General features: G+C 33.7%; 1 protein-coding gene across 1 annotated transcript in view; it reads right to left on the bottom strand.

Annotated features, from left to right (window-relative positions):
- Window positions 1-22,534, bottom strand: part of LOC136031519 (filamin-A-like) — a gene marked incomplete in the record, with an annotated part of 349,909 nt that overhangs the window by 37,159 nt on the left and 290,216 nt on the right. Inside the window, 1 exon segment of the mRNA XM_065711189.1 lies at window positions 14,481-14,657. Within this exon segment, the coding sequence (XP_065567261.1) occupies window positions 14,481-14,657 (177 nt within the window).

Raw genomic sequence — 22,534 nt, forward strand, 5'->3', positions numbered from 1 at the left:
ACGTTAAGTCGCAAATATGCACTAGAACTTCCGTGTCTTCAGGGGGCAGAAGGACGCGTGTTTTTTTGTCTTTTTTTCTTTTAATCAAAATTACAAGATTGTGAGTCCCGGAAAAAAAAAGCGTCGCTAGTGACCTTGATAGTTGTTTTCTCCTGGTTTGAAGAAACTGAGATAACTTTCCGACAGCTAGTCTATTCAGTAAAAAGATTTGTGCCCTGTTCTAGATAATTTACCGAAGACTTGTACCATAAAGATGCATGGAAGACAAAGGTCTTTGAGGAAGTGACTTTTCTAAAAATCTTTCAAGCGAAAATCATGAAAAAGATGTCCAACAATGAATCTAGAAAAAAGTGCTATTAATCTTTATCGAAGAAAGGACGTACAGTGCTTAAAATCACAAGGCAGAATTTGCTTTGTAATGGACAGATATTCCTGGATGGAAAAAAAGATCTCTACTATTTTAAACCCACCTCCCACATCCTGCAAAGACTGATAAACTTTCTACAAAATAGTTTGTTTTTGCTTTCATGATTGGCGAGCTAACAGATTATTCAAAAGAGGCGTAAACAAGTGATAAGGGGTAGATACTCCTTAAAACTGGAAGAAACAGTGATTTATATTTCTAGAAGAGTAAAGTAAAAAAAAAAATACTTGCGTACAACCAGGGACTTCCTACTCATTTTAGGCCTCTAGATTCATCGAATTTTAGTCCCTTTTCATAGGCAAAATTCAAGTTTGATTCATTTGTTTTTTAACGCTGGTAAGTAAAGAACCTAAGTTTTTACTAACAAAATTTTCATAGATATATTAATCAAACAGTTCGTGGTAACCAACTGTAAATAAGGAGCGACTCGGCCCTATAGTAAGATAAACTCTAAAAAACGGAATTTTGATAAAAGTTAATACATCAAAAGAATTGACTTTTTATACTGATTCCAATTATAAAATTTATTAAGTTTAATTTTACCCATCAAAAGCTGTGATCATGTGTTCAGGAGCTAGAAACACATACACTTTTCCTTTTGTAATTAAAACAAGGACAAGACAGTAAACTCCAGAAAAAGCGTATGCAAAGGTCATTGATAATTGCTCTCTCCTCATTTAAATATATATATATATATATATATATATATATATATATATATATATATATATATATATATATATATATATATATATATATATATATATATATATATATATATATATAGCTTTTCGACAGTAAGCGTATCCATCAGAAGCATCTGTAAGCCTGTGTCTGGATAGCTGATCCAAGACGCGTATAATAAAGATGCATGAAAGACAAAGTCTTTTACAAAGTGACTTTCCAAAAAACCTTTCATACAAAAAGCATGAAAAAGATGTCCAACAATGAATCTAGAAAATAGTGTGATTAATCTTTATCAAAGAAAGGAAGTCAAGCGCTTGAAATCCAGAAGGCGTTATTTGTTTGAAATGGATAGATGTTTATCGGTGAAAAAAAAAAAAAACGAAGTCCAACTATTTTGAATCATCCTCCCATGTTCTGCACAGAGTAATATGATTTAAAAAAATGGTTCGCTATTTGATTTAATGATTGGCTTGCTACCAAAATATTCAGAAGGGGAAGTAAATGAATGATGGAGGATATAAAGTCCTAAGAACCTTGAAGAGATATCAGTTTCCCTATTTTTACTCATTTTGAGCACCCTAGATGCATTCAATTTGCCCTCGGTTTTCATGTTGCCAGAATGTATAATTTAGAAGTTTAAATTTGTAAAGAGTAGAGACAAAGCAAGCCTAGCTTACAACGCGGGATGTATTCAATCATTTTTGCCCCTTAGACTAAAGATATTGCATCCTCTTTCCCTTGGAAAGGATCCGTTTTGTACTTCTTTGATTTTTTTTAAGTACTGGTACGTGAAGAGCCTTCTCTTCCATCAATGAATTAAAAAAGATTTTCCAAAAAGGAAGTTTTTCCAGTATAATAAAGAGCTATATTAAACCATAGCCGAGCAGAATTAAACTAACCTTCAAGATCAGAATAAAAGGGACAGAAATTGCTATCAGCAGGCTACAGCACTTAGAATTCTCAGAGTTAATGTCGCCTTTTTAAAAGCTAATTTCTCAAAGCTTTGAAAGCTTTTTCAGAACGACATTTTTCTGCAGTTTGAATTAACAAAACATAATAAGTGGTCTGCAAATATTCAAACTCTTTTGAAAACCTTATTATTGTAATACTGTTTTAGTGTTGTTTTGTTGTTGGCTTCTGCCCGAAAATCAAACTAATTTTGGAAACTTTCGTGTCCACAAGTGGCTAAAAGGTCAAAACATGTAACTTTGTACTTTAAAAAGATTATTTTCGTAAATTTAATGGATCAAACGATAAAGTTTAGCTAGATATATATAAAGAAAAACGTTCAAAGCGCAGAGGGTAGTGGTGTATATTCACAAAAACTAAGGAGGAGGGGAGCAAATTTGTCATTTTTTTTAAATGAAAATACCAAAAAAAGGCATTTTTCAATGAAAATACCAAAACAGGCATTTTTCAATGAAAATATCCCAAAAACATATTTCTGAAATCTAGTAGAGGAATTACAGTATCAACGTAATTCTTCCAGCGTAATGCCTGCACCCACTTAACGCCAATGGTATAGGGAAAAATTCTGAATGTTGAAGGAGGAACTAGAGTAGCCTACTAATTTAGTCAGGGAGGAGAGTCTCCCCAATCTTAATAGTCATGTCTGGCAGAAATGCTGCGTTTTGGCGTAGCAGAAAAATAATATTGAAGTCCAAGAAGAAGAGGTGAGACTGTAATATTTCAGTTTACTGTTTTCTATCCTAAAGAATATCAGCTTTAATGTTTGACCTTTAGAAAATAAAAACACGAGTTTCCTGAATATCTAACACCTCAAATAATTCGCAAGCATAATAGTTAAAATTGTCTAAAAAGGTAGATTTTCTATCTTAGCATTTATTCTCTTTCTGTATATTTTCTTTCTGTCTCTTTTTTCTATGCTTCAAAATTCCTTTTGTAGTCACAATTGCCTTGATTGAATTAACAAAAATTGCAGAATTATCAGGTATAACTTAAGACCACGGTTTAAAATTTCGAAAACTATTAACAGACGATGCAATTTCGTGATAAAATAAGGTCAACATAATAGTATTTTATTGCAAAATCACAAGCATATAGGGGTGATGTCAGAATTTAAAAATTGAGACTTCACAAGTTAAATTGTATAAACAACAAAATGTAAAATAATGGAGAATTAATCTAAAACAATGAAACTTATATCATTAAACGAATGTTCCAGCTCTATATCCAAGGACCGTCCCCAGCAAAGAACGGATGAAAATAAAATAAGACTTACAATAAAATGCGATAACTAAAACTAAAATTAAAACAGTCCCATGCGCTTTGCTGAGGATGACCCTTAATTTAGGGCCGAAAAATTCATCTAAGATAAAAAATTCCACTGTCTTGGATTAATTCCCCATTGTTTTACCTTTTGTTGTTTGTATAATGGTCTTCAATATTATTTATGTTAAATCACCAAGTTGTTTCTTTAAAATGAATAAAGAGTAGCCTACCTATATTGGCTGAGAAAAAAAATTTAATTCCACAACTGACAAGAAAGTATTTTATTTGATTATAAATCAATTCAAATTGGTAAAAAGTCAATCAAGGTTGTCCTGTCATCAAGACACAGAGGAACACACGCCTTTTTATTTGCATGATTTAGAGGAGAAAATTAGCGGACTACGCATTTATTTTTGTTTTCAATGTAGTTGCCATAATATGAAATCATAAGAAGAAACTATAGCCATGGTAACCCCTTTGCGCGAGTCCTATGGGATCCTATGATGGAAAAAGGAGAAAAAAGCTTCGAATTTTTTTTTAAAGAAAGAAACAATCAATTAAATAATTTCATAGCTGAACCTTGCTTTTTGTAGATGCTTACCCCTTGGCACGTACCAATTCGACCCACCCCCAAAGAAAATACTTTTGAGGGATGGGGGTTCATCTGACCATTATTGCTCCTGAGGGATGCCTCTCCCAACCTCTTCCATCTTTGCACACGTAAGCATATGAGTAGGACCTTTTAATTTACACTGCAAATGTTTCTGCATTAAAAGGGGAGCTTTCAAACACTCATCGCCCATGTAATTCTTTCAGTACAAATATATCTCTAAATGAGAGGAAGCTAGGGGATCTTGAGGAGCCCTTGCGAGAATTATCAGAATTTAGGCAAAAATACGCGTTTTGACACTTCAGCCAACCCCTTTTCCACAAAAAAAGTCCATGTGCTTTATCTTTCTAGATTTAGTTTTTCAATTTCAATAAACTGATAGCACACCCTGTATGAGATTGACTAATGTCTCCTACAGACACTCGAATAAACTATTCCGAACTATGGCAGGCACATTATACAAAAATTGATACAGTTTTGTAAGAAACTAAATGAATAAATAAAACAAAGAACTCGTTTTCAAAATGGACTAAAAAGTAGGATTTTTTTTCTCTCGAGAATCAATAAATACACGTTAAAACGAGGGGCATAATACGTATTGGGTTTTACCTAACATATATCCGTGGATTCTCGAGAAAAAATTCTACTTTTAGTCTATTTGCATAATCAGTTTTTCTTATTCTTTTTTAATACTTATTGTTTTTGAATTTTTAGTCTTCTCTGGTACTATAAATTCTTTGGTCTTCTCTAAAACATAAACTTGATTCGAACCGATAGATTCAAAACAAATTTACCATGGCGACAGCCAAGTGTTCTTACCGCTGGAGTATCATGTCTTGTATAGTATTTTTTTAGTTTTGCTGTGTCAAATCACCCGTTTACGCTGTTTTATTTATACAAGGGGGAATAAATAACCGGGGAAAATCTTCATGTCACACTGTTATTTGCAAATGCATATGCTTACAAAATGTGGAAGTAATTGAACATTCGGAAGTTGTTGAAAAATGGCTTACAAATGTAGCAAATTTATGCGACAAAAATACAAAGCTCATGTGACAAAAATACAAGTAGGTGAGTTGTGAAAAACCTCGACGCTTATTCCCTGAATACATCTGAGCTACACTTAACACAGTTAGTATTGGTGAAAAACTTTGAAGTTCTGAGACGACCGAAAAAAACAAAAACAACTTCAAATTGGCATTCTTCTGGCGTGAATAGACATAAGATGGGTTAAAGGGAGGGACAAAAATGCGTTTATTTGGATGTCCTTGATACTTTATTTTATAAATTTGCAGTAAGTCTGTGTTTTCGCAATTTGAAGATAATTGTCAAACTTAGAGAAATAATTACAAAAAATAAGAAACCGAAGATATCTTGAACTGTAAGATAATTGGCTTGCAAACTTAGGCCTTGCAAACTTGACTTGCAAACTTGCAAACTTAGTTCAAGACAGAGTTCACAATGAACATGGAAAGCAAGTGGTATAATTTAATGAAGTAAGGAATATTTAAGAAAAAGAAGCAGCCTAATTTACCTGAAGCTGTCTGAGACCCAATGGCAGCACAAAAGAAAAAGGATAATTAGGTAAAAGGTAACAAATTAGGTAAAAAGATATATCATAAGAGCGAACTGAATATCTCGATAAAATAGACTCTCAATATGACACCTATCATAAAGAAAATTATTTTATTATAGAAAAAAACTTAAATAAAAGACATATTACGTTTATTTACTTCGGTAGCCTAAGCCTAACAATGTGAATAAAAAAGGAGAAAATCCCACCAAATTAAGCAATACTCAAAGTCAAAAGAGTTACCAAGCCACAGGTTACGACAATGAATAAACTGGAATGACAGCAAAAAGGACTGTGAAAAAATATTACAAAAAAGAGTGTCAAAAGGAATTACAGCATCTTTTAGTGTTTCTAAACTAGGTTATTAGTATAGCTTTAATACCAGTATATATACAACACGGGTGTAATTTACTATGGGGCAGAGAGGCAACTGTCACCGCCAGGCCTCAGCTTAACCCCCCGTACTTGTGTATTATTAAGAACACACTCAATAACGGAAGTTAGGTTCTTTCGTGACACAAACTACGATATCAGGTTAGGTTAGGTTATAACGTCATGTTGTGTTCATTGACGCACTGTTTTGTTGTGGGCAGCAACCCCTTATCATGGAAAAATATAATTGCCTCTTTTTCAGTCTTTGGCAAATCCCAGATCTTCGTTTCAAAATCCGTGTTGAGACACTATCTTTTATCACTATGCGTAGCAAATTAAATTGTGTTTTATCTTTGTGGATATGAAACCAGATTTTCTCAGCAAAATTCCTGAGTGTGTTCTGAATTGAATTGAATCAATTGATTAATGAAAAAGTACCAAATATTTATTTGAAATGTACCTGCATCGTAGTTTGTTTCACGAAAGAGCCTAACTTCACTTATTAAGTGTGTTCTGAATAACACAAAAGTGCCTAACCCCCTCCCGCACTCCCAGTTTGCCCCCTACCCCAGCTGAAATTTAGTTCCTCCAAAAATATGGTTTAAACTAACATAGGCTTACATAATTCAAGCATCCACAGAAAAGTGCCAGTTTTCTTTATTAAATTTTTACCTTTATGGTACTTTATGGCTAATTTTTCACTTTTCACTACTGTCATTTTCACTTGATTTGGAAAATCTGTCTCCAACTCGGCCACCACCCCCATAATGTTGACGAAATTACGCCGCCAATATATTGTACAGTCTTTTTTCTTAGTTTATTTTTAGGGTTAAGGTTTGTTCCCTCAGCAAACCTTATGTGTTATTTTTCTGCTATCTAGCAGTATTAGTGGTTCAACTTAAGACAACAATTTTGATATCATTCAATAGTTGAGAGTCAGCTATACCCATCCACTAATCTATATTTTTGAAATTTTCTTAGATTTTTAGATTGAAGAAAACTGCCATGTTCGTTTAACAAGCATTTATTTATAGAACTTAACATTCAGATACATGTAATCAACTGAACTAAAAATGGATGGCGCACAGCTGTTATTCGCGATCAGCGTATGACTCGTGCAGCAGAGAGAAATTTCAAAATAGAAACTTGAACATAGAAACAAATTATCAAAACACTGCAAAAATCTTCTAAGTTCCTTTTAGATACATTCCCTAGGAAATGGTCTGAGCAATATCCAAATTGTGGCTCGGATATATATGAAACTAACGATTCCAGTGATATATATATCTTATACTCTCGGTCCAAGTTACAGTTATAGCTTTGTCGCAACATTCCATGTTTCCGACACAACATAAGCTTTAACCAATTATAGCAACTTTATTTTTTCTTGTTTGTACACCTAATCTAATATGCTAATTCAGTTTAAAATGTGCAAAGTTAAGTAGCTAGGTCTATATGTTATTCCACGTTTCTCCTATGACCGTAGATGTTAGAAAGGTAGAGTAGGTTCCCAGGGACACTGGAGACCAATAAGGGGAATGAGAATCTTCTCCCCTAGGAAATCAAGAGTCGATCTCCTCAGATAAGATCTCAAGATAACTAAGAGAGGTAAAAAGTTGTCACCTGACTTTTGCTGCAAGAAAGTAAACAGAAACTTTATTTAATTTATATCTTTATGAGAATAGATTCAACCAGAGACGGGGTTTCCGAGGGATCCCCTCCCAGGAAAACTGAATACACTGAAAGAAAAACAATTTAAATTATCGGGTATAAGTACGTATATAGGCTTTTTGGGGATTTTTTTTTAATGGAATAGTAAATAATAAAAATATAAGTTTGATAATTTGAATTAGAGGTAATAAGGATTTCAAGAAAAATTAGAATTAGAGGGGACAGGCCCGAAATCCCCTCACCCTGCATAAGTGTATGACTGGCGAGTATTGTTTGATATTTCATTTGTTTTCAAATCAGTCTCTTATAAGTAATACAAATAAGAAAGTCCTAGGGCCTTTTATTCACTTTACTTGTTTCGAATTTTTATTTAGATAAACCCAAAATAGGATTATTAAATCAAACCTGAGCCTAAGCCCTAACGACCCGTCGCTACAAGCAGTAGAGTTGGGAAAAATCTACTCTTTCTAAAAGTGGTTCAACTATTTCTCTTCTTTTTTCATTAAAACGATAGAATAAATGAAACCAGTGGGATTGAACTTAAGAAGGTCAATTTTTCAATTATCGGCTCCAAAATCACAGTAATATAATATCCCTTTAAATTTAATGTCCCTCATTCAATTTTACGTCGTTCTTCTACTTTATCCTAAAACAGCGTAAAAACTGCTTTAACCTTCCGTTACAATGATCATAATTGTATTGGGTAGCTACGAGGTCGTTTAAAAAACGATACCCTTGCAAAATAGTAATGTTAAGCAAAGTAACGAAGAGAAATAACAAGATAAAATGTATAACAAAACATAGTAAAGGTAGGAGGTATCTTGAAATTGTAAATATTTATAATCCCAATGGGATAATTTCCGTTTTGCTTTTCAGATAGCAGATAAAGGATGGGGGGGGGAGCAGATTTCCCAGATACCCCAAAATTTTACAGTATTTTCTCGCAAATTCTAAACTCTTCAGCTAATTTACCTGTCAATCTTTTCGCCAATTTAAAAATAAGTAGAGGCTTGAAAAGTAGCTGACTAAATAGGACCTTCTTACGTTAGTAGGATTGATGACAGAGAAATGAATAATTTAATGAAAAAAAAATCTTGCGGTTCAAAAGCTTGTCGTTCTTACTGGCTTAATGTTTCGCCCAAAAGAACTAACCAGGTTAAACTAGAATTTAGTTTTAGCAGGCTTATAGTTTTTTTTGTAGGAGGATTTAAAATCCATGAATTATTTTTCGCCGGTAACACGTCTCAGGCACAAGTCACCGAAATTAAAACCCATTTTGTACTCGGAAACTTTCGGAAACTAATCCTCTCTTTTTTTTCTTCGTATTGACATTAAAAATCGTAGATATAATTTTTGTTTTGCTACTTGGGTGGAAGTTTTGCACATTCATACTTAAGTTTTTCACTGGTCTAAAGGGTGGCATCAAACCTGGAAGTATTATATAATTTTTCTCGACACAAGTAAAGAGTGACACTAACACTTAAAATTAAAGGCGATTGTTCCATATATGAGAGGGACTGTCACCTCTTCAATCCTCCTCTCTTTATGGTAAAGCTTATAGTGCTTTAAAAATACTTCTCATTCAAATTCAACGGCCCTCGTGTTTCAGCAATCGTTCTTTAAGAAAGCACAATTTTGAGCCACTTACATCAAGACCCATCAACCTTCCTTCACAATGGTTGATATGCAATCATACACCATCTTGCATTTTTTTCGAAAGCTCAGGTAAATCAACTTATATATACGAGCCGTTTAGTTTGTATGGACTTCATACATCTTTAGGGACAAATCCAAAACCGCGCGGCATCATCACTCGACAAAATTTAGGCAACTTTACGCCAAAAATGTTGCTCTGTACCAAAAATGGCAAAAAAAGCAACTAAATTCTGGCACGATATTTTTTGCTGCTTAAAAAGGCCACTAGAACTCTTAGTTTCCGGTCGAATAAGCCTTATCCTGATTTTCTAGGATCATTAGTTTGAAAAAAAATCCCCCGAAAAAAAACAAAAAGAAATGAACACTTTCTTTTCGGTGGTCTTTCTTCTCGAACAAAATTTAGGATTCCATATTCTGTAGATAGGTGCTAGGAAACTCCACAATAGGTTTATCTGCTATATTGGATTTGACGACACCCCTTTGAGGTATTTTGCTCCTTTCCAAACACAGAACGAATTTCACGGTCATAAATTTTGGTGAGCAACTTTTAACTTGATAGTTTTGCATATTAAGGATCATGATAACAAACCAATTCTTTTGATGTGACCTACATCTTGTTAACAAAATATTGTTTTTTTTAGACTGTCGGTTATTATTAGCCCGTGCCGCTCTTTACTTACAATTCGATACCACGTAATGTTTGATAGCAATGCACATTGAATTAGAAAAAAACGCAGAAATTAACCAAGGGGAATGCATAAAATATCGAAAGATATCTTATTATATAGATGGTATTATTTGTAGGCTGTTATTTGAACTTTACAGTTGCTAATCGCTTAAATTAAAAAAAATTAAACAAGTTTTTTTGAAGTCATAAAGACTTTTTGTATTCAAAAATTCAAGGTAACAAACTGTAAGTAAGGAGCGACCCGGCTCAATAGTAACCGAAACTTTAAAAAACGGAATTTTGATACCAATAGATACATCAAAAGAATTATATTTTTATGCTGATTTCACCCTACTGTAGAGGTTTCAAGCTCCTATCTGCAAAAATGTGTAATTTTGTATTTTTTGCCAGAGGAAAGATTTAGAATGCGTGTTTATTTCTTTTTTTTCGCTTTTTATCTTCTCAGGGGTGATCGTATTGACGGGTTGTCCCAGAATATCGTGAGAGTACTCATTCGAACGGAAATTAAAAATTCTAGAGCCCTTTTTAAGTGACCATAAGAACTGGAGGGCAACTAGACCCCCTCCCATGCTCATTTTTCCCAATGCTGCCCGATGAAAATTTTGAGGTAGCCATTTTGTTCAGCATAGTCAAAAAATCGAATAAATATGTCTTTAAGGATGACTTAATCCACCAGGGGAAAGCCCCCGGGGGAAGGGCCACAAGTTGTGAACTTTACCCATTGTTTACATATAGTATTGGTTATTGGCAAGCATACAGACGTTTTCAGGGGGATTTTTTCATGGGGGAAGGAAATTTTCCATAAAGGGGCACACTAAATTTTCCAACATTATTTAAAAAAACGATCAGAAACTATTAAAAAAAAACAAGGTATTTCGACTGAAGATAAGGAGCAACATTAAAACTTAAAACGAACAGAAGTTATTACGTATATGAAGGGGTTTGCCCCCTCATCAATGCCTCGCGTTTTACGCTAGATTTTTTTTTTATATAGTACTTTCAAAAGAGCTATTTATTCTAATTAAACCATTTGTGATTCAGGGGTAATTCAAACGTTAGCTTAAAGAGCAAGGCATAGACGAGGGGGTGAATCCCCTCATATACGTAATAATTTCTGTTCGTTTTAAGTTTTAATGTTGCCCCTTACTTTCAGTTGAATAAACTTGTTTTTTTTTATTTAATCAAACAGTTCGTGGTAACGAACTGTAGTAAGGAGCGACCCGGCTCAATAGTAACCAAAACTCTAAAAAATGGAATTTTGATACCAATAGCTACATCAAAAGAATCGCATTTTAATGCTGGTTTTAAATATATAAGTTTCATCAAGTTTAGTCTTACCCATCAAAAGTTACGAGCCTGAGAAAATTTGCGTTATTTTAGAAAATAGGGGGAAACGCCCCCTAAAAGTCATAGAATCTTAACGAAAATCACACCATCAGATTCAGCGTATCAGAGAACCCTACTGTAGAAGTTTCGAGCTCTTATCTACAAAAATGTGGAATTTTGCATTTTTTGCCAGAAGGCAGATCACGGATGCGTGTTTATTTGTTTTTTTTTGTTTTTTTGTTGTTTTTTTTTTCCCCAGGGGTGATCGTATCGACCCAGTTGTCCTAGAATGTTGCAAGAGGGCTCATTCTAACGGAAATTAAAAGTTCTAGTGCCCTTTTTAAGTGACCAAAAAAATTGGAGGGCACCTAGGCCCCCTCCCACGCTAATTATTTTCCCAAAGTCAACGGATCAAAATTCTGAGATAGCCATTTTATTCAGCGTAGTCGAAAAACCTTGGGGACGACTTATTCCCCCACAGTCCCCTTGGGAGGGGCAACAAGTTACAAACTTTGACCTGTGCTTACATATAGTAATGGTTATTGGGAAGTATACAGGCGTTTTCAGGAGGATTTTTTTGGTTTGGGGGAGGGGTTGAGAAGAGGGGGATATGCTGGGGGAACTTTCCTTCGAGAATTTGTAATGGGAGAAGAAAATTTCCATGAAGGGAGAGCAGGATTTACTAGCATTATTTAAAAAAAAAACAATTAAAAAATAAAAGTGAAAAAGCTTTTTCAGCTGGAAGTAAGGAACAGCAATAAAACTTAAAACAAACAGAAATTATTACCCATATGAGGGGCTCACCTCCTTCTAATACCTCGCTCTTTACGCTAAAGTATTTTCGGTAATTTCAACTACTTATTCTACGGCTTTTGTGATTCAGGGGGTCATTCTTAATGAATTGGGATAAAATTTAAGCTTTAGTGTAAAGAGCGAGGTACTGACGATGGGCGAATTCCCTCATATATGTAATAAAAACATGAGAATACAAAAGTTCTTTACGTAAGCTAATTTATAAGTTACGTAAATCTTTTACCAATAAAAAGATTCGTAAAAAATTAAAAGTTCTAGTTGCCTTTTTAATTAACCAAAAAATCGGGGGGCAACTAGGCTTCGTCCCCCGCTCTTTTTTTCTCAAAATCATTCGTTCAAAATTATGAGAAAGCCATTGAGCCAAAAATAAAAATATGCAAATTTCGTTTAGATTATTCCTCTGCGGAGAGCCAAAATCAGAACATGCATTGATTCAAAAACGTTCAGAAATTAAATAAAAAAAACAGGTTTTTCCAACTGAAAGTAAGGAGTGACATCAAAACTTAAAACGCACAGAAATTACTTCGTATATGAAAGAGGCTGCTTCCTCATCAACGCCCCGCTCTTTACGCTAAAGTTTTTTACTGTTTTAGAAAGAAGAATTGAGAGAAAGAGTCAAACTTTAGCGGAAAGAGTGGGGCGTTGATGAGGAAGCAGCCTCTTTCATATACGAAATAGTTTCTGTTCGTTTTAAGTTTTAATGTTGCCCCTTACTTTCAGTTGAATAAACTTGTGTTTTTTTTTATTTAATACAATAAGTGTCTATTAGTTCGATGGATTGTTTGTTATGTAGTCAGCCGTTTGATTATCCAATTAGTTCAACTGCTGGGATAAAAAGGGAAGGAAACGTTGCCTATTTTTAATTCCTATTTGCGAGGGTTCACCCATTTACAACCACTTGGTGTACATCTCGAAGTTCCACACGCACCACAAAGTTCCGCCACGCGTGGCCAAGTTCCACCACGGTTGGCCCAGTCCCCACAACGCTTCGCACAGTTTCACCATGCTTGACACACTTTCGCCACGCTTGACATGCACCACCTGGTGTACGTGATTTCTGAATGTTGACATTCCTTGGATAAACAGTAAATCCGCGTGGTACATTCTCCTATTAGAAAGCTAATCCCAACATGCAAATAAGAAGAAAAACTGACTGATAACAGGCAGACGCACTATCTCAACAGAATCAGTAGTACAAAGTCCCCCGTTATGATTTACTATCACTAAATGCTTTTCAAACTACTGAATTGCATGAAAATGCTCTGTCGTTTAACGACAGAAGGACAAATATTTTGCAGCCGTCAATAATCAATGCAACAGGGTCGATAATTACGTACGATGAATCTAGGTCAAACCAAGTTTTTTTTTGTTTTTGTTGCTGAGAACAGTTTTCGCTTTTAGATCAACCAATATGATCAACACATTTTGATTGCAAATACAACCACTCCATGTGCCTCCCTCAAATTAGGCTACATATTCCCAAATTTTGATGCATATATATATATATATATATATATATATATATATATTTTTGATGCATATATATATATATATATATATATATATATATATATATATATATATATATATATATATATATATTTTGATGCATATATATATATATATATATATATATATATATATATATATATATATATATATATATATATATATATATATATATATATATAGCCATGGCTTGATGCCCACAGCTACTCGATTTTATTCATTTTGAATTATAATTGAATGGTTGTAGGCATAAAGCCATGGCTAATTGTAGAAAAAGCCAAGACAGATAGTCCGATTGAGTGAGAAGCAAATCTGGCATTAATCCCCTTATTAGGAACGTATAAATAACTGTCGATGTTAGTACTGTAGATGTTAATAACTGTAGATGTTAGTAGAAAAATGATGTTAGTTCATTTGTTAATAGTTATGTCTATCTATTATCCGTCCATGCGTCATTCCTAGGGCAGAAGAACTAAGGTAGATAGTCATAGAGCTAAGATAGTCATAGAATCTATAGTTTTTCTAGTGTTTGGTTAAATGGCACGGTTATACGGCGGGAGAAAGCATGCTTCTCTTATTGGACCAATACTTGCTTGTTATCTTTTAGCAGGTCACGCCTGCCTAGAGTCTCAGGCAGGTTGACCCAAAAATTTAAAATTGACATAGGACCATTAGATTGCCTGGAATGAGAGGTAAACAAGGCACGCCTACCTATAGTCTTAGGCAGGTTGAACCAAGAATTTAGAATTCAATATATATTCAGTTCGATAGCATCGTTTTCGGCCAGACGTCTTTTGTTAGGACTTATATTAACTATGCCTGATGAAAGACACTATTTAATGGTTATTCTAGCTTCTGCTCTACACTTCGAGAAATAAAAACACACTTACATAATTTTTCGAATTTTTTTTCTTCTTACCTGTAATTTTGGCGGTGTAAGGGCTTCCTTTAATGTGTTTGTCAGCGAATTTAACGGCGATTTTGTATTCGCCTGGCGCCGTCGGGAGATACGAAACAGACACTGTCCCATCTTTATTATCATGACATCCAATCTCAGCTTTACTAGGACCTTCCACTGCCAATGAAAGACCTCCAGCTGGAAATAAAAAAAATATTTTAAGTTAAATAATTCATGCTAAAAAGTAACAAATGAGGATTTCAGCAGCATTGACTTTCTATTTCGCCATACTTTTTGTTTGGTACTTACCCGATGGAGCTAGCAAAATAATCAGAACAGTACTTTCTGGGCAAAAAAAACTTAAGATTTCCATGGAGGAATTTTAGGGACCACTCTTACGGACGGAAAAATAGGCATTCAGTTGAATAATAGCAGAAGATAACTGTAGAAGTCACTATACTACCTCAAGAATCCACGCCACTCAGTAAACATTTTGTAGCACTTAGTGCAGTAAAATTTGATTCTGTCTCTTATAGGACAGGCAACAGGCGACTCGAATATTTGTGTTGGAGAGGGGGAGTTATCTAATCCTTACAAAAGGAGGGGGGTTCTCTAATTGCATTTTTCATGCCTTCCTTCCGACAGACCATTTGACTAGTTGATGTATATTTAACCGGTAATCACCTAGATTCCTAAGTAATAAAAAATACAAAAAAAAGAGAAAATTTTGTCGTGGTAGGAACGGAATATGGAGGTATAATATGTTTTTTTTCATATCTCTAGGTGTATGAAAGGATTTGGCCCCTGTGCTTTATTCCCCTGGAGGCTAACCAGATGCGTCAAAATTGGTAAAAATGTGAGGATTTTGATGCAAAATCAATTCAGCCCAGGTTCTCGTCATATTATAATAACATACACTTAAAGCTTAAAAGAATAAAACTTGCAAGATATGACAGCTCTTTTATGTAGGTTTATCTATGAACTTTTGTAGACAACTTTAACAATGGTTGAATCGTTAATCATAAAACATTTCCTATTATGAATTTAGCAATAAATCAACGTTTTGGCAGAAAGACACTCTTTAATTCATGCTGCATTTGATGTTTGGAAAGCTTAGCTTCCCCACTTGGAAACTAAGTACCGTCCAACGCTCTCTATTTCCCACATGGAATTTTACCAATTTTTCTTGAAATGAGGCAAGGAATTTAACAGATACTGATAAGCTCAAGAGAAAATATTTATTTTACCCTTCTCAACTTACGATACAAAGCATGATTGAATTGAATTTGGTTCCGGGAAATGAACTAAAATAGCGTTTTTATTAAGATCAGAATTAGGGCGTGCAAGCTAGCTTCATAAGTAGTGACAGATTCAAACGTTAATTCTAGTCTTACCAAAAATTGCTTTTTCAGCTACTTTTTGGTATTAGGCTACCATTTATTTATATAATCAGAAGATTACTTTATTTTGTAATTTTTTTTTCAAATAATAATAACAATAAATAGCAGCGAAATCAAACGACAAATTAACAATTTACTGTCTATTCAAATTAAACCGTTTTTAATAATCCGTGGCTAACAACCTGAAAAGCAATCGACGGATCACCTACTCTCCTGAAGTGATGTACATCTCGTAGTGGCACTTGTTCGACCATACATGGTATAATTTCTTCGAGATTCACCACTTCATGCCATGTGTAACACACCTCGTCCGACCCACTTCAGACTTCCGTTACGAGCCGAGCGTGCCTCCTGATGCACACACTTTTCGGAAATGGACCCCTTGAAATCATTAGGACAGTTCAGACAAAAACGGTCCCGGATTAAAATTATTGAGATGAACCGATTCTTTCCTACCTGAACATGAGCGTTCTAGTTTGGACTATATAGCCCAATGAAACACACAGAAAAGAGGATTGGCAGAAATTCAACATAAGAGAAGAATGAAAACCAGAATATCAGATTTCTCAGTCAATGTTAATTTTTTCATGCTTTCTTTTTGCAGCTATTTTTTTATATATAGCCATCTTTTTCTTAAAAAAAAACTTGAAATTACTTCATCTGTGAATTTTTTTCGTGAGTTTCATATAACAAAAAATTATATAAAAAAAAGTACAAACGAAAGTAAAGATTGAAAAAATTATTATGTCCGAATATCTGCAATAATAAGCTCAAGCGTGGCTAGTAGAGGTTCATCGATAATAGAATCAATTCAAACGAACAGAAGTATTCGAACGGCGAGTTCAGACATACCAAAAAAGCTGAACCCTCTTGCCAAACTACCTGCACATACTTGAAAATACATGAACATCATGTTCAGGAATTATTGGAACACATAGGTGTTAATGCTTTCGTATTTTTTTATTGTTTATTTATTATTCATAATTTATATTAATTTGTATTTACTCCTTATTTGTACTATATTTTTAGCTTATATTTTATGCTATATTTTATAATTTTGTATTACGATTTATTCAACTTCATTTATATTTATAGATGAGCTTGATTAAAAAGGTTTTATCTCTGGGAAAGTATATGAAGACTCATCCTTTAACCCCTACTTGCTCCCTGGAAAAGGTGGAATATTATTCTCAAGAAAAACAATTTTTCCTCTGCTGTCTTTGATGCATAACTTTTAAATCAAAATCGCCGCCACCATTTCTTTGTCACAGGAAATATGCGGGCATTTGTTACAAGTAAAATAAATTAATTCTATAATAATTAAATAAATAAATTATTTATTTTTTAAATAATAAATAAATTAAAAATAAATAAATTAATAAATAAAATAAATAAATTAAATTATTTTTTTATAAATAAAAATAAATTAATTATTAATTTACAATAATTAAATAAGTAATAAATTAATTATTTTTACTTTTAAAAAGTAAAAATAAATGAATTCTGCTTTAACTTCAGCTGTGCATCAAACAACGGGAATCAGCTGCGTTTAAGTTTTATTGAAAACCCGATTTACCAAGAAGCTGTTTTATGTGAACTGTGAACGCAGCTTTATCTAAGTGAAACTAAACAGTTGGTAACCAGAAGTAATCAGTAGTTTTTTGATGTGATTCTAGAGTTTTTTTATTTTCCTTGGGATTCATCCAAAAGTAAGAAGAAAATAGAAAATATATTAATAGAATACATAAATATAGAATATATAAACCAAAAGTTATTGTTTCTGATATTTTTTCAGTCAGCAACAAAAATCTAAGTACAAGAACTGAAGAGTTTTGGACAAAAATAAGAAAAAAGATAATACAAACTTTTCCCTATGTTTTTATTGTTTTTTTTTAACTCTCTAAGAATCTTATTTCATGTCAACATTAACCTTTCAAAAACTAACAAGCCAATTTCAATTTGTTTAATAAAATAACTTTCAAAATTTGTAAAAACTTGTTATGACAGCAGTTAAAGTCATTCAAAACGTGCCATGAATCAAAACAAAATATGTCAAACAACAAGCTCGCAAGATTTATGTCGAAAACTTTGACAGCCAACATATCAACAAAGCACTATAGATGAAAAATCATAGGAAATTTATTAGAAAGAGAACTTGGTTCATATCGACGATCATAAGCAGTGGCTAGTTAGCTTGTTGGCCTTTTGATATAAGTATGGTTCTTGTTTTGTTTTCTCGTCGATATGAAGTTTTTTCCAATAGAATGTAATTAAGTTTTTTCTTAGGATGTCGTTCTTATAAATTTCCCTTAACTTTTGGCCTATACTGCTCTGTTGATATGTAGGCGGTCATGTAATTTATGTCTGTTAGAATCTGGATTGCTAGTACACGTCGAAATATCTTTGGATTCAACTGAAATATCGAGTTGGCAAATTCTTCAGTTTTTGACCCGTTTGTCGAATTAAAAAATAGTTATGGCTAGGCCGTTCTACCAAGTATTGGCTAGTTAACTTGTTGGACTTTTGATAAAGTATGGCTAGTAGAACAGCCTAGCCATAAGTACTTTATAATCCGAAAAACGTGTTGAAATATTAAACAATTTTGACATTCCAATGTTTTGTGTCAAATTTCGGTCCTGATATTAAAATTTCATAATACAAGTATTGCGAACTCTACAAACTAAGAGGGACATCCCTCCCCTGACATTGGACCAAAGGGACCCCTGAAAAATGAAACATTGTAGCGTAAAAATTCATTATTTATTTTTTAACCCCCCCCCCTAGTAAGTAAATAGTGCCTTACCGAATGTTTAACGCTGCCACAATATTAAAATTTTTCTATCAGAATCTTTGAAATTTTCGAAAACACACAAAATAGTTTTTCAACAATAAACAACACTCGATGATTCAAATCCTTAAATGAAACAGTACATGGTAACGAACCGTAAGTAAAGAGTAACCCGGCTCAATAGTAACCGAAACTTTAGAAAACGGATTTTCGACATCAATAGGTACATCAAAAGAATAGACTTTTTTATGCTGATTCCAAATATATAAGTTTCATTAAGTTAAGTCTTAACCATGAAAGGCTACAAGCCTGAAAAAATTTTCCAAAAAAGGAGAAAACGTCCCCAAAGAGTAATATGAATCTTAATGACAAACACTAAAAACAAGAAGAACAATAGGGAATTTTTTAAGACAGTGGGAAACAAATTAGAATGACTCTATGACTCTATGTCCTGGACTCAACCTATGTCCTGGTTGAATTTCTCTGAGGTAAGGATGCTGGGACTGTTTTGAAAAACTGTTCATTTTAGTTTTATTGATTTTATTCTCTTGTAAGTTGTTTTTTCTTATTTGTATTGCTGATGACGGCCCTTGGACATAGGGCCGAAATGTTCATTCTAATTTGTTTCCCACTGTCTTAAAAAAATCCCTATTGTTCTTCTTGTTTTTGGTGTTTGTGATGGAAAAGCAGTGTGGTCTTTGTCGTTATGTATGAATCTTAATAAAAATCACACCATTAGATTCAGCATATCAGAGAACCCAACTGTAGAGATTTCAAGCTCCTATCTAAAAATGTGGAATTTTGTATTTTGCATCCCCTAAAAGTCATTGAATCTTAACGAAAATCATCATATTCAGAGTATCAGAAAACCCTACTGTAGAAGTTTCAAGCTCCTATTTAAAAATTGTTGAATTTTGTATATTTTCGCCCGAGGAAAGATTACGGATCCGTGTTTATTATTTTTTTTCTTATTGTTTTTATTTTCAGGGGTGACTGTTTCGACTCAGTGGTCCTAATATATCAGGAGAAGGCTCATTCAAACGGAAATTAAAAGTTCTAGTGGCCTTTTTAAGCGACCAAAAATATTGGAGGACAACTGGGTTCCCTCCCACGCCCCTTTTTCTCAAAACCGTTCGATAAAATTTCGAGAGAGCCATTTTGTTCAGCATAGGAGAAAGACCGAATAATTATGCCTTTGAAGATATCATGGCTCCCCAGAGCCCCTACACAAATATCTTTAAGATTCAAAATGTGACCATTGTTTACGTATAGGCCTAGTATTTTTTATTTGGAAGTATGCATATATTTTTCGGGTGGGGGGGATTTTTTGATGGCAAGTTTCCAGGAGGTGAATTTTTCAGGGAAAATTTTCAACTGGGGGTATTTTTCAGGATTCCTATGCGAAATTCTTCTTGTGTCTTGCTTTCTCTTTGCCGACTCAATTTTGGAGATGTTAAGGGTAACTGTCCGGGGTAAATTTTCACCAGGATTCAATAGTCTAGAAAATAAATCCGCAGTGAGGAGGGATTTTTCTGTGGAGGTGTAGCCAGATTTCCTGGCATTATTTAGAAAAGATCAGAAATTAAATAAGAAAAACAAATCTTTTCGACTGAAAATAAGAAATCACATTAATACTCAAAACGAACAGAAATTGTTACGTATGTGAGGTAATATTACGTATTGTTGCGTTACTCCTCCTCAACACCTCACTATTTACGTTGAAAGTAACAAATCTTTACGCTGATGACATTAGAACTCAAAACGAACAGATATTGTTACGTATATGAGGGCGTTACTCCTCCCCAACACCTCACTCTCTTCGCTTAAGTTTGAATTCTGTCCCAATTCTTTAAGAACGACTCCTGAAACACAATGTTTGTTTAATTAGAACAATGAGCTTTTTTTAAGATTAAACCTTCATTTAATGTCAAAAACTTGAGCGAGGTATCGAGGACGGGGAAATCGTCTTCATATACGCGATAATTTCTGTTCGTTATAAGTTTTAATATTACTCCTTACTTTCAGTAAAAAAAAATCATTTAATTTTATGGTTACCGTCATGTCACCTCTATGCACTCAATGACTATGGTCAAAATCAAATCAAATGATACTTTAGGAAACAAAGAAACAAGATTCTTTGAGGCGTTCAGAAAATACGATTACAGGAAAAAAGCTTGAAAGACTGACACGGAAATAATAGAAACAATTAAGAAAGCTTCTGTTAGAAGCTAAGCTTATATGCAAAGCAGAGCCAAGCAGGAAATTAGACAATAAAGGACTTTATTGAAATTAGCATTTTAATAGAAAACCTCCAACACACGCAAACTTATTACCATTTCTTCTTGGCACTTGGAAACTGAAAACTCTAAATTGTTTTTTCCATACCATTATCCTTTTTTCTTGAGGGTTTTGCTCAAATTTATTAAAAGCATATACAGCACAAAAAAGTATTAAAGTGCGTTCGCAAGGTAAGTCAAGTATGAGACTTGTCAGGGTAAGGCAGAAGTTTTTCAAACCTGGCTTATTGGGGATTTTCCCTGAAACTTGGATATTTTACAGAAAATTACTTTGCATTACTGACAATAAAAAGAACCAGCCTAAATTAGCTAATTTTAAGGCTCATTTGTACTGAGACGTCATCAAGTTCATTCAGCATGGACTTAGTATAACGTTTTATCGTTTTTCCAAAGTATTTTTAATAATAATCTTTTGTCACAGCAAGGGAAACCAACGATCTCCTCTCATTTAATTTTAACATGCGTAATCTCTTGATTTGGACTTAAAACGGACGTTTTGGATGATCAGGTTAAATACCTCTCGAAAATTTTTCCTTTTAAGCTCAATGCCCACAAGTTTAGACGTAGGAGTCCTTCTCGCGTATCCCCCTAGGTTAGCCTACTTGCACACTTTTTGTGTGAAATTCATTTTTTTTCACCTCGGAGGGGATGCGGAAAAGCGAAAATCCCTTTTATTTGGATGTTAGTTTTCATTCCCTTTGGACGGCAGTAGATGACAACTTCGTCAGAAGTGTAAATAACTGAAAAAGAAATTCATTCTTTTTGACTTCAGAGGGGATGCGGAAAAGCAAAAATCAATCTTTCTGACTATCCTGCAACACATTATATATTTCGCCACGATTCGCCCTTTTGTGGGTTTTTCAGCATTCCTTTTTGTCAATGTATTGATATGCATTTATGAATTATACCGGCAAGTTTGTTTTTGCTAATATGTATTTTTGTAAAATATTTACATTAATACCACACTAAACTCACTTTTGGATTCGTAGTCTACGAATTCATGAGAGGAAAATCGCAAAAAAACTAAATTATTTAGGAAAAAATAACGAAAATGTTCATTTGATTTTTTTGACAAAATGAGGGAAATGAAGGCACATACTGCACTGGGGCCATTATTACACCTTCTTTAAGAGTTTTTGTAACAAGTTGTATGCCTTCCAAAATTTATTGAATGACTTAAATATGTTTCTTTCCTGAAAGTCTGATTGAAAGCCATATTTTTCTCCTCGGTTGATGTGAAATCAGTCTTAAAGAATCTCCATGATCTAGTACTGAGATTTGGCAGGGTAATTAAATTAATTAGATTATTCTTCCGAACCGTTCGCCCTCTAAAAAAATCAAAATCTTTCCCGCAATTTGCTTTATTTTCCATATAATTCCTTTTTTTACTTGCCCAACAAGAACATATCTATGCTATGAACTTTTTTTTTTAATGTCTGATTGCAATCTCTTTTTTTTGTCCAGTGAAGCGCAATCCGGCATAGAAATTTCTCCGTAAATCAAATTTCCCTTGTAAGTAGTGTGATGGCATATTAAGCTAAAGTATACCACTTTTTCCAATAGTCTTTTTTCCCTTAGCATATCCAATAT

Source organism: Artemia franciscana, chromosome 9 (assembly GCF_032884065.1).
Source record: "Artemia franciscana chromosome 9, ASM3288406v1, whole genome shotgun sequence".
Lineage (NCBI taxonomy): Eukaryota > Metazoa > Arthropoda > Branchiopoda > Anostraca > Artemiidae > Artemia > Artemia franciscana.